The sequence below is a fragment of the Nomascus leucogenys genome, chromosome 18 (assembly GCF_006542625.1).
Source record: "Nomascus leucogenys isolate Asia chromosome 18, Asia_NLE_v1, whole genome shotgun sequence".
In the NCBI taxonomy this organism is placed as follows: Eukaryota; Metazoa; Chordata; class Mammalia; order Primates; family Hylobatidae; genus Nomascus; species Nomascus leucogenys.
The window spans coordinates 57,378,243-57,391,122 of record NC_044398.1 but is presented as its reverse complement, the minus strand read 5'-3'; the positions used below and the strand labels follow the sequence as shown (position 1 = coordinate 57,391,122).

General features: G+C 44.1%; 1 protein-coding gene across 10 annotated transcripts in view; it reads left to right on the top strand.

Annotated features, from left to right (window-relative positions):
• KIAA1217 (KIAA1217 ortholog) overlaps nt 1-9,382 on the top strand; it is an 872,441-nt gene extending 863,059 nt beyond the window's left edge. For 5 of the 10 annotated variants that reach the window (XM_012502786.2, XM_012502785.2, XM_030799153.1 and 2 more), the window contains 2 exons: nt 6,515-6,637; nt 7,361-9,382. In XM_012502786.2, coding sequence (XP_012358240.2) covers nt 6,515-6,637; nt 7,361-7,858 — 621 coding nt within the window. In that variant the 3' untranslated portion in view covers nt 7,859-9,382. Of the gene's footprint in view, nt 1-4,220; nt 4,299-4,410; nt 6,013-6,514 lie in introns of all 10 variants that reach the window. The other 5 variants (XM_030799150.1, XM_003269363.4, XM_012502784.2 and 2 more) reach the window with 4 other exon arrangements.
• Nucleotides 9,383-12,880: the final 3,498 nt, after the last annotated feature.

The window sequence follows — 12,880 nt, the reverse complement described above, 5'->3', positions numbered from 1 at the left end:
CAGCCTGGGCAACATAGTGAGATGAAAGAGAGAGAGAGAGAGAGAGATATGGAGGGAGGGAGGGAAGGAGGGAGGGAGGGAGGAAGGAAGGAAGGAAGGGAGGAAGGAAGGAAAAGAGAGAGAGAGGAAGGGAAGGAAAAGAAAGAAAACCTACTAATTTGAACTGAACGGAAGGAAGGAAGGAAGGAGGGAAAGAAGGGGAAAAGGAAAAGAAAGAAAACCTACTAATTTGAACTGAACCCATGAAACCATGTGGGAAATTATTGGTTTTTATTGTTATTTTTATTTTATTTTATTTTTTTTGAGACCAAGTCTCGATCTGTCACCCAGGCTGGAGTGCTGTGACATGGTCTTGGCTCACTGCAACCTCCGCCTCCCAGGTTCAAGCAGTTCTCTGTTTCAGCCTCCCTAGTAGCTGGGATTACAGGCACCTGCCACCATGCCTAGCTAATTTTTGTATTTTTAGTAGAGATGGGGTTTCACCATCTTGGCCAGGTTGGTCTTGAACTCATAACCTCATAATCCACCCGCCTCAGCCTCTCACAATGCTGGGATTACAGGCATGAGCCACCATGCCCAGCCAGAAATATATTGGTTTTTCAGTATGTGGAATTTCCTTATGAGGGCTTATTAAAACTAACTCATGCAAGGCCTGGTATAGCATGTTATACTTGGGCTAATATGACCATTTCTGTCTAGAACACTGACTGGGAACTTGGACTTTCTCAAAGATCCCTCTGGAGACCATTATTGTCTCATTGTAGAATTTTTCTTTTCTTTCTTTTTTAATTGAAATGGAGTCTCGCTCTATCACCCAAGCTGGAGTGCAGTGGTGCCATCTCAGCTCACTGCAACCTCCCCCTCCCCGGTTCAAGCGATTCTCGTGCCTCAGCCTCCTGAGTAGCTAGGACTATAGGCATGTACCACCATACCTGGCTAATTCTTTTGTATTTTTAGTAGAGACGGGGTTTCACCTTGTTGGCCAGGCTGGTCTTCAACTCCTGACCTCAGGTGAGCCACCCGCCTCAGCCTCCCAAAGTGCTGGGATTACAAGCATGAGCCACTGTGCATTTCTAATTGGCTAGAAAGTGGCATGAGATTTCTTGCCCCATAATTACAAATCCATATCCCATTGGTCTCATTTATCTCAATTCAGGATCCATTGGCTAATAAGCAGGTCTTTACTGAGTGCCCAACACTAAGGTTAGTCAAGGTGCTTATTCTGGATAATTAATCTCAGTGGATTAACCTACTTCAGAATGACCATGTATATCAGACTTCTCTTATTCCCAATTTTGGGTCCTTATTAACCTCTTCCAAGGCTAAGTATTTACCCTTCCATAAATCAGATGTTTTCTTAAGCATTTTTTCTCCTGTCGTCACTGAAACTCCAGCCTAGTTCTTCACTTGTATGCAATTTTCTTGTAACCCTGTCTCTCATTTTGGTTTATTGTCCATATGCCTATTGAGTGCTTTTCCAATTGTCTTCATAATCCAAATCTCAGGGCCTATAAATACATATTAAAGAGGCATAATTACCTTTCACACAGAGTCTTGACCATCTAAGACTAAGAAATCATTGTGAGTTTACATGACAATTATGACCAAGCTCATGCACTTGCTTTGATACATTCATTCATTTTTTTCTAGCCCAGTGATAAAAAGTATAGGTCGTATGAAAACCAAACTTCACGTTTTTATCCTAGTGACTCTCCATTAGAGCATTTATGCTACTACTCGGTTTTAAAATACATATATTACAGGGGGGATTTTTGAAATTTATTTATTTATTTTTGAGACCGAGTCTTGCTCTCTCGCCCAGGCTGGAGCGCAATGGTGCAATCTCAACTCACTGCAACCTCCGCCTCCTGAGTTCAAGCAATTCTCCTGCCTCAGCCTCCTGAGTAGCTGGGATTATAGGTGTGCACCACCATGCCTGGCTAATTTTTGTATTTTTAGTAGAGACAGAGTTTCACCATGTTGGTCAGGCTGGTCTTGAACTCCTGACCTCATGATCCACCCACCTCCGCCTCTCAAAGTGCTGGGATTACAGGCGTGAGCCACCATGCCTGGCCTGAAATGTTTAATGATGGGAATGGCACAGGCCATGACCAACCAACAGACACCAGCCCTAACCTCCAGTAAATAGACCCCCAGAACATCTGCCATGTATGTGTCTTTAGATCACATGCCAATTCCATCCACAATTTAGGGGGCAAGTTCTCATTCAGGTCCTAGCATGATATGCTGACTCCATATTTGGAGTTGTAACCTTAGGCTGAAACTTTTTTTTAATTCATTTACATATATATATATATATATATATATATATATATATATTTTGAGACAGAACCTTGCTCTGTCGCCCTGGAAGCTGGAGGGCAGTGGCACGATCTCAGCTCATTGCAACTTCTGCGTCCCAGGTTCAAGCGATTCTCCTGCCTCAGCCTCCCACGTAGCTGATACTACAGGCACCCACCACCAAGCCCAGCTAATTTTTATATTTTCAATAGAGATGGAGTTTTACCGTGATGACCAGATTGGTCTCAAATTTCTGACCTCAAGTGATCCACCCACCTTGGCCTCCCAAAGTTCTGAGATTACAGGCATGAGTCACTGCACATGGCCTATTTTTATTTTTTATTTTTGTGTATATGTGATGGAGTCTTTGCCATGTTGCCCAGGCTGTTCTCAAACTCTTGGACTCAAGCAATCCTCCTGCCTCAGCCTCCCGAGTAGCTGGGATTACAGGAAGCTCAATTATTTTTCTTCTTTAAAACCTTTTACTTGATGTATTCATTGTTTCATATTTTAAATTTAAAATCCCACAAAAGAAGCCATGTGGCTCTGCTGCAGCAGCCGAGTCATGGCACTTGTTTGGGGGCTTCCTGGGCAGCAAGCAGAAGTAAAACAGGAGGTATTTGGTGGCTCGTGTACCTTGTACTTTGTGCAGTATTTGCGTGTGATTAATTCTGACTGCGTTGTTTGTGTGTCATTCCTCAGGCGTGTATGAACAGTCTTTCCATTCTTAACTGAGGTCATAGGGGTTGCTCTGGGTTGACTTTGGCTGGGCTCGGTTGTTTGTGCTTTGCGTTGTCATTGCTTTAACCAAGCAGCCTTCATGGGAACTGTGCTCCATCCTGCTATAATCAACCACCTCAGCAAGAAGAAAGGGCAGCAGTGCCTTGGAACCGACAAGGCATCACTAGTGATAGTGTTATGTCAGGGCCTGGGGCTACTGATACACCTTGGGAAAGGCCAGGCCTCCAGGTGAAGCGCCTTGAATACCTGGGTCCTCACCACTGGATCCTTCATTCCTGAATCTTGGTGAGACCCTAAGACATGTATCTTCACTCTACACTGAAAAATATAGAGAATGAAAGCTGAGTTGTGATGTCACCATCACCAATGTAACCTCAAATATGTGCTTTGTGAATGTTTAGGTTCTATTGTAACAGCATGATGGATATGAATCGAGGTTCTATTGTAACAGCATGATGGATACTCTGAATTTGGATTTGATCATCTCGGCTATGAGGAGTGTGAAGGTTATTTTGACACTTTGACACCTGCAGTACAAACTGCATTTCAGTCTGTCATTTGATCAGGGGCAAATAATGTTTTTTCATCCCCAAATGCCAAACCCAACCAAGGCAGATGTCTTTATAGGACAATCTCCATAACAGAAGCAGAGAGAGGACTGAAATAATGAGCTGTCAGGGAAACTAAAATTCCCCTGGGCTGGTTCCTAAGTTTATAGGCAAGAAAACTGAGGCCAAAGAAGTAAAGTGACTTATCTAAAGTAACACAGTTTAGTGGCAGATCTGGATTAGGATCAAAACTTTCTGTCAGCCCATAGATTGTGCCTTTCACAATTCTTCAGGTTTTAGATTCTGCTAAGCTCACAATCTGATGCTGAAAAGAGGACATGTTAGTAATGACTCCGTCCCTTTATTCTCTTCACTGCTCCCCCACAAAATTTTAAATTCTTCAAATCTTTTGCTAATTGAGATTTTCATCTTGTGCAAACACAGGGCATTTTTGGCAGTTGGAGAACAAAGCAATCCAAGGTAAACAGCTCTAGGCTTTGGATTGGTGTGTAACAAATAGGTGTGGCCCGCATGTCTTAGAAATGTAATTAAAGGAACGATTTAGTTATAGTCCATTTTTGAGGGGGGATGTGGTTTTGTGGAGTAACATGTCCTACACTATTCTACCAGAATTTGGAATTTTTCCATGAAGATGTACGGAAATCTGATGTTGAATATGAAAATGGCCTCCAAATGGAATTCCGAAAGGTGAGTTCATCAGATCTGGGTTCCAACCAATACCATGCACATTAATTACCTGCCTCTGCAGATCCATTACTGATTAATGTGTGTGGTTTCCCTCCTCCGTTCTCCCTCTCAGGTTACCACAGGGGCTCTAAGACCTAGTGACCCTCCTAAGTGGGAAAGAGGAATGGAGAATAGTATTTCTGATGCATCATCAAGAACATCAGAATATAAAACTGAGATCATAATGAAGGAAAATTCCATATCCAATATGAGTTTACTCAGAGACAGTAGAAACTATTCCCAGAAAACTGTGCCTAAGGCCAATTTCAGTTTCTCTGGCATTAGTTCATTAGAAGATGAAATAAACAAAGGGTCTAAAATCTCGGGCCTGCAATACTCTGTACCTGACACCGAGAACCAGAAGCTGAATTACGGAAAGACAAAGGAGATGGAAAAGCAAAATACGGATAAGTGTCACATTTCCTCTCACACTAGATTAACAGAATCAAGTGTGCATGATCTTAAAACAGAAGATCAAGAGGTTATCATGACAGATTTTGGCCAAGTTGTTCTAAGACCCAAGGGGGCAAGGCATGCTAACGTGAACCCTAATGAGGATGGAGAATCAAGTTCAAGTTCTCCCACTGAAGAAAATGCAGCCACTGACAATATTGCCTTCATGATTACCAAAACCACTGTCCAGGTTCTTTCCAGTGGGGAGGTGCATGATATTGTTAGCCAAAAGGGAGAAGACATACAGACAGTTAATATCGATGCCAGGAAAGAGTTGACCCCCCGGCAAGAAGGGACTGACAATGAGGAGCCAGTCGTGTGCCTGGACAAGAAACCAGTGATCATCATTTTCGACGAGCCCATGGACATCCGGTCTGCATATAAGAGACTTTCAACTATCTTTGAGGAATGTGATGAGGAGTTAGAGAGAATGATGACGGAGGAAAAGATAGAGGAGGAGGAAGAGGAGGAAAATGGAGATTCTGTAGTCCAGAATCATGACACCTCCCAGATGTCTCATAAGAAGGTGGCCCCGGGCAATCTTAGAACTGGACAACAGGTGGAAACAAAGTCACAGCCACACTCCCTGGCCACAGAGACCAGAATCCCAGGAGGACAGGAAATGAACAGAATGGAGCTGAACAAGTTCAGCCACGTGGATTCTCCAAATTCGGAATGCAAGGGTGATGACACGACCGATGACCAGTTTGAAAGCCCCAAGAAAAAGTTTAAATTCAAATTCCCTAAGAAGCAACTCGCCGCTCTCACTCAAGCCATTCGCACTGGAACTAAAACAGGGAAGAAGACTTTGCAAGTGGTCGTCTATGAAGAAGAGGAAGAGGATGGCACCCTGAAACAGCACAAAGAAGCCAAGCGCTTCGAAATCGCTAGGTCTCAACCTGAAGACACCCCTGAAAACATGGTGAGGAGGCAAGAGCAGCCCAGCATCGAGAGTACATCTCCGATTTCAAGAACTGATGAAATCAGAAAAAACACCTACAGAACATTGGATAGCCTGGAGCAGACCATTAAACAGCTCGAAAATACAATCAGTGAGATGAGTCCCAAAGCCCTAGTTGATACCTCATGTTCTTCCAACAGAGATTCTGTTGCAAGTTCATCCCACATAGCCCAAGAGGCCTCTCCCCGACCCTTGCTAGTTCCGGATGAAGGCCCCACTGCCCTAGAGCCCCCTACGTCGATACCTTCAGCTTCACGTAAGGTATCTTGGTCTGCTGGAAAATGAAAAGACCCAGCTGCTTTCCTAAATCTGCCATAATCACCATTAGCGAAAGGTGTCTTGTAACTTAATTGCTTTCTTTCAGGTGGCTTTTTTTTTTTTTTTGTCTGTTCGCCATGAAACCCTTCTTTCATACTTTCTCCCTCACCTTCAAAACAACAACAACTAGGTATCTAACAGCTAATCAATTCTGTTTTTGCCTCTGTTGCTGATTGGTGTTGGGTAAACACAAGGCTGCTGGGTCAGCCATGTGCTGTTGAAATGGTTGCTCTGATACTCACATTAAAATCCGTTTGATCAGTAGTGAGCAGTTGATTCTGTTTGATTCTTCTGATTAACCCCAGTTGGTGTCTCCTAGATCTGTCCTGCATGTAGGGCTGTGGCTTCTCACCTTGAGCTTCTCTGCACATAGTGGGGCAGCCTCACGGATGACCTACTCACGCGCTTCTCCTTCTCTTCCCCCTCTCACTGATCCTTCCCACAGGGCTCCAGCGGGGCCCCACAGACGAGCAGGATGCCTGTCCCCATGAGTGCCAAGAACAGACCCGGAACCCTGGACAAACCCGGCAAGCAGTCCAAACTGCAGGATCCCCGCCAATATCGTCAGGTAGTTTTACCTTAAACCCAATTTTGGATGGACGCTATTTCAGTTAAGCAAGTCACTGACTTAGTTTATACCAAACATTGTGCTTTCTTTGTAAGATAACGGTTTACATAGGCATCCTGGATCTGGGGGCATGAAGAAAGTCTAAAACAACCTTTGTTAAACTTTTTTACCACGCTTTTGCATGCTTGCAATAAAACATCTTTTACTTTGTGACTCCAAACTCCAAATTTTAACTGTTAACACACGGTGCCAGACCAGGTGGCTTTTCTTTGGTGAATGTAGTGTTTCATCTGAACACCTCGGGAAGCAGAGACAAACAAACCTGTGGTTGAACTGCCCTTAACGTCACCACTACTAACGTCTATGTTGACTGTACTGTGTTAGAAGCACATTAACGCTCCATCACAATGCCCGACCCCCACCCCAGTAATTGTCCAGACGCATGGCCCACCTGGCACACAGGAAATGGTAGAGCTGGAATGATGGGACTCCTCTCACAAATGTATTCTTCCTCTCCTCCTTTCTTGTCCATCCTTTGCTATGTACATGGGGGGTTTCTACCAGGTCCAGTAGAGCACAACAAGACTTAGCTCAGGCCTTGAACTGTGTTTGGTTGGTTTTCTTTGATTGAATTATTCCCAGAAGGGCTGTGTTGCCAGGCCCTGTGGGTTGATCATGTGACCACCTTTCTGACAAAATGTCTCCCGCCATCTTTATTTGCAGGCTAATGGAAGTGCTAAGAAATCTGGTGGGGACTTTAAGCCTACTTCCCCCTCCTTACCTGCTTCTAAGATTCCAGCCCTTTCTCCCAGCTCTGGGAAAAGCAGTTCTCTGCCCTCTTCTAGTGGTGACAGCTCTAACCTCCCTAATCCACCTGCTACTAAACCATCGATTGCTTCTAACCCTCTCAGCCCCCAAACAGGACCACCTGCTCACTCTGCCTCCCTCATCCCTTCTGTCTCTAATGGCTCTTTGAAGTTTCAGAGCCTCACTCATACAGGTAAAGGTCACCATCTTTCATTCTCACTGCAGAGTCAAAATGGCCGAGCACCCCCTCCTTTGTCATTTTCCTCCTCCCCTCCTTCTCCCGCCTCCTCCGTCTCACTGAATCAAGGTGCCAAGGGCACCAGGACCATCCATACTCCCAGCCTCACCAGCTACAAGGCACAGAATGGAAGTTCAAGCAAAGCCACCCCATCCACAGCAAAAGAAACCTCTTAAAGGTCAAATCCTATTAGGCACAAGTCGGAGTTACATTTAAAAAAAAATTAACAGTCTACAACAACTGTTTTCACAAGAGAATGTAACATATTGCTGTATTGTTTGAGGCTTAATGCTAAGTATGTGCTAAATACGGGATTAATAGATTTCAGTAAAGCTCGTTCGTTTTGTTTGGTTTTCTTTTTACCTAGTTGCTATAGTGTCTACTGTCTATACTCAATCCCTATAAAATGCAGTAAGCATGTGTTACAAAAAGAGGTTCTGGCGGGAGAGAAAGGTGCGTGTGAGACAGGAGAATTGTCTTAAGCATATAAAACATGTATGATTCCAGAATTTTAGTATGTTTTGTATAAAACTATTTTTCATTACGGAGACTAGAAGTGAACAGAGAATTACACAAGTGTGACTATACAAATTGTAAAACAGATACTATAATATTTCCTTTTATTTTAGTGTTATTTAGCTTTATTACAGATTTCTATTTTTGTCAAAACTTCATGGTTCCTTTCAAGATCTTTTTTGCCAAAACATTTTGATACTATAGCGTTGTACATTTGAAAGTAGTGTGCTAGACTATAAACCAATGACCTTCTACATGAGCCCTACAGACAGGCATGTGTAGAAGGCAATTTATCAAACCTATTGCACTGCCATGAAAAGTATGTATAATAATTTGCTAGCCCAAGCAAGCTAGTTTTCTTTGCTTGCTTCTTTTCTTTCTTTTTTCCTTCCTTTTTTTTGTTTTTTTTTTTCTTTTTTAACATGTTGAGATTCTCTAGTTGTTTTCTTTGGCATATCTAACCCCTTCTTTTGTTTTCTGAGACCTGGTAACCCACGCTCTTGCATTGTGGATTTTAAAATGTACACTCTGTACGGTTCTGTAAACCGAAAAACTTTTGTAAATATATAAATATACATAGACATTAAAATACTGTATGTGACAGCACATAGAGTAGTTTTCCCACACCAAAGTTAATTTTTATGCATGCTTTAAAAGTATATATCGGGACCGGCAGAAATGGAAGTATCCATACATTTTTAAAAAGCAACAAGTTTGCACAGCTAGAGTGTTTTTGTAAATAAATGTATTTGTATAACACAGTCATGTAATATACAGAACTATAAGCAGAGACTTTGCAAAACTAAATAAAGGGCTGCATGCTTATTATTTTTTGTACCTTGTCACTATAACTACTTCCTAGTCAAAGAACGAAATGTAACTGTTACCGAGTTAAATGGTTTTTCCACTTTGAGGGATGTAACCACATCCATTCAGAGGACACTACTTTTCTGAAAGCTCTGGGGTGACTAATGATGAGTTCCTAATAAATTAATTGCAAGTGTGGTGCCTTGGATGTGACCTGTTGGCTCGCTCTCTTCCCTGTGGCTTATGAAGGTGTGGATGACAGAAAGCAAACCTGGATACAAAGTTTCCACCCCCAGTTCCTGGAGGGGCTCTTATTATTTTCTCTCTTTTTAAAAAACTTCCAGTAGAAGTAAAGTGGAAATAAAATGTCTTTATCACTCGGCTTTTTTTCTTGAGTCCTCAAATTAAAAAATTATTGTTGGCCTAGAGGGAAATATGCTAACATTACACCATGTGTTTTCATTTTTTAAAATGGGAAGAAGCCAGGCATGGTGGCTTATGCTTTGTAATCTCAGCCTTTTGGGAGGCTGAGGCAGGAGGATTGCTTGAGGCCAGGAGTTCCAGACCAGCCTGCGCAATATAGTGAGACCCCATCTCTACCAAAAAAAAAAAAAATTTAAGTTAGGTGGCCATGGTGGTGTGTGCCTGTAGTCCCAGCTACTCAGGAGGCTGAGGTAGGAGGATGGCTTGAGCCTGGGAGGTGGAGGCGGCTGCAGTGAGCTATGATCACACCACTGCACTCCAGCCCAGATGACGGAGCAAGACCCTGTCTCAAAAAAAAGGTGTGGGGGAAGAACGTTAGTGAAAACAATACCAGGATTATGAATTAACCACAGGAACAATCTCAGGAAACTACTTAGATTTTTCACCTCCAAATGTTTCATTTGGTGATTTCATGTAAAAAGCAAATATTCTTGCAACTCAGTTGTTCAGTGTTCCTGAGTTTCAGGCTTACTTATTTTGGGATGCCTCCGCCAGAAATATTCATATCTCTGCTCATTATGTTAATGGCCGTCCCGTGTTTCAGGTGGCACTTAGGAAAGTATTTAGGGTCCAACATTTCACTCATGTCCCATAATCACCTTAAAGACATTATATTTGTTTATATATAAATATATCTCATAGCTAATTCATGCCAATTTATTTGCTTCTTTTTATGGACAAGCTGAAAATTCTTTATAAGCAGCAAAACAGCAGGCGGTGGGCTCACTTTTTCAGCTTAGCTTCAGACTTCCCAGAGAGCTCTGGCAAGGTCACAGAGGTGATGGTAATTTCAGCCAATGTCATGAAGGATGGGACATGTTCACCAGGTAAGGGAAAACTCCACACAGTCCCATCCACTGGCCTGAGATCTGACCCAGTGCTGCCTGCCTCTTCAGGAAACTGGAGGAGAAACTACTGTGATTGCAAAAACCAGAGTCAGATGTTGCAAAGACTTCCTATCACAGCACAGAGCCAGGAGGTGCCTGTCTAAATTAGTGCAATATAGCTCCTGCCTCGGTACCCATTTTTGGGCCTGACCTAAGTTTTTTCTGAGACGGAGTCTCACTCTGTCGCCCAGGCTGGAGTGCAGTGGCACGATCTCAGCTCACTGCAACCTCTGCCTCCTGGGTTCAAGCAATTCTCCTGCCTTAGCCTCCTGAGTAGCTGGGATTACAGGCACCTGCCACCACACCCAGCTAATTTTTTGTACTTTTAGTAGCGGCGGGATTTCACTGTGTTAGTCAGGATGGTCTCGAACTCCTGACCTCGTGATCTGCCCACCTCGGCCTCCCAAAGTGCTGGGATTACAGGTGTGAGCCACCGCGCCCGGCCAACCTAGTTGTTTGAAACCTTGTTGTACCCCGCCCTCTCTGGCCTCATTAAAACTTCCCCTCCCAGTGTGGTTGTTTGAAAAACACAGCCCAGGCTGCTTCCTCATCCCACCAACCAAAAACCCAACATGCCCCACACCTGCGGGCCCGTGGTAAATCCTGATGATTAACACCAGAGTCGTGTCAATAAGCCTCCCCTGCACACGTGTTTTCTTGAAACTAAACAATCCACGACCCCCATGGGAAAGCCTAAGGGGTAACGCCCCTGGACCCTGATAGAAGCATAGCCCCTCAGGCTTGCTCACTCTCACTTGCTCCCCACCTCTTGGTTGAGCTCTGCTGCTGCTGCCTCCAGACCTCTCATGAAGGCCCCCCTGCCACCCTCTCTGGAATCTGTAAGTAAGATATGTCCTCTGTTTGATGCATTTTGGTTTCACCTCCTCATTGTGCCTTAGCTGACCAACACACCCAAACCTAACTACACCCCATCCCACCAGGGCTTCCCTAAAGAGGGGCTGTCTCGGCTTATGGCCACTCTCGACAGGGAAACCTCAAGAACAAGTTAGAAACTGTAACAATAAAAACTCACGATAGCACCTCGTTTCTTTGAACATCTACAGTGAATGATGTTGGGTAGGATGAGCTGAGCTCTTGGGTTTTCAGATTTTGCTAAACTACATTTAACAGACACTCAGTTAAGACAGTCTCTCTCTGTTTTTTTTTTTCTTTTAAGAGACAAGGTCTTGCTCTGTCCCCGCCAGGCTGGAGTGCAGTGGTACAATCATACTTCACTGCAGCCTCAAACTCTGGGGCTCAAGTGATTCTCTTGCTTCGGCCTCTGGAGTAGCTGGGATTATAAGCATGCACCACCACACCTGCCTATCTTTTAAGTTCACCATTCAGTTATTCACCGTATCTAAAAAGATTCTTAGAAATAAACCATGTGGCTTCTCAGGTTTATTCAACAATCAGTCCATCCAGCCCTCACTGAGCATCTTCTGCACGTAGGATGGGATGGGGGAGGCATCTGGCCATGGCATCAGTGCTGCTTTCTGGTTGTGCCACCTTGGGCGTGTTTTGGCTTCTTCACCTGTTCATGGAGAATAATAGCACCTACTAAAAAGGATCATTGGGAGGATTAAATACAATGTATACAAAATTCTGAAGACAGAGTCGAACATACGGAGCACTCAAAAGTTAATGAGGGCCGGGTGCGGTGGCTCATGCCTATAATCCTAGCACTTTGGGAGGCCAAGGCAGGTGGATCACCTGAGGTCAGGAGTTCAAGACTAGCCTGGCCAACATGGTGAAACCCCTTCTCTATTAAAATACAAAAAATTAGCTAAGCGTGGTGGCACACGTCTGTATTCCCACATATTCAGGAGGCTGAGGCAGGAGAATCGCTTGAACCCGGGAGGCTGAGGTTACAGTGAGCCGTGATTGTGCCACTGCACTCCAGCCTGGGCAACAAGTAAGGCTTTGTCTAAAAAACAAAAAAAGTTGATGATGATGATTATTACTGCTGCGGTGACAATTGGGACACTGTTCTGCCCTTAAGAGGCATCAGTCTAGATGGGGAAAGCGTGGCACACATACCAGGGAGATCAAGTTACAGTTGATGCAGGTGGGGGAGTACAAGCAGTCCTGGCAATTGGCTGCAGGAGTGCAGAGCACAGCTTGTCTGGTGCTTCACAGAGGTGGTGGCACCTGGCACTGACAGGTATAATACAGGACTTATGATAGTGTTACAGCATTTTTAAAGAAGCTGGTTTTCTTTTAATGCTACTCGTGACTGGATTTTTTTCCAAAGTAAAATAGACATTTACACAGATGGAGAAAAGCCAAGGCCCTGGGAATCATGGCTCAGAACTGTGGTTCTTTTGTGAAGTCACATTTGCAGGCTTGGCAGAAGGTGCTCCCAGGTCACCCCAACGCATATTCCCCAGATGATGCTCATTCCTGGGCTTGAGTGCCAGGGGCCAGACCCATGGGGTAAAAGGGACACATCCACTGGGTGCTGAGAACAGGTCTCGCCACTCCCCTCCCCGCAGGCCACATTTA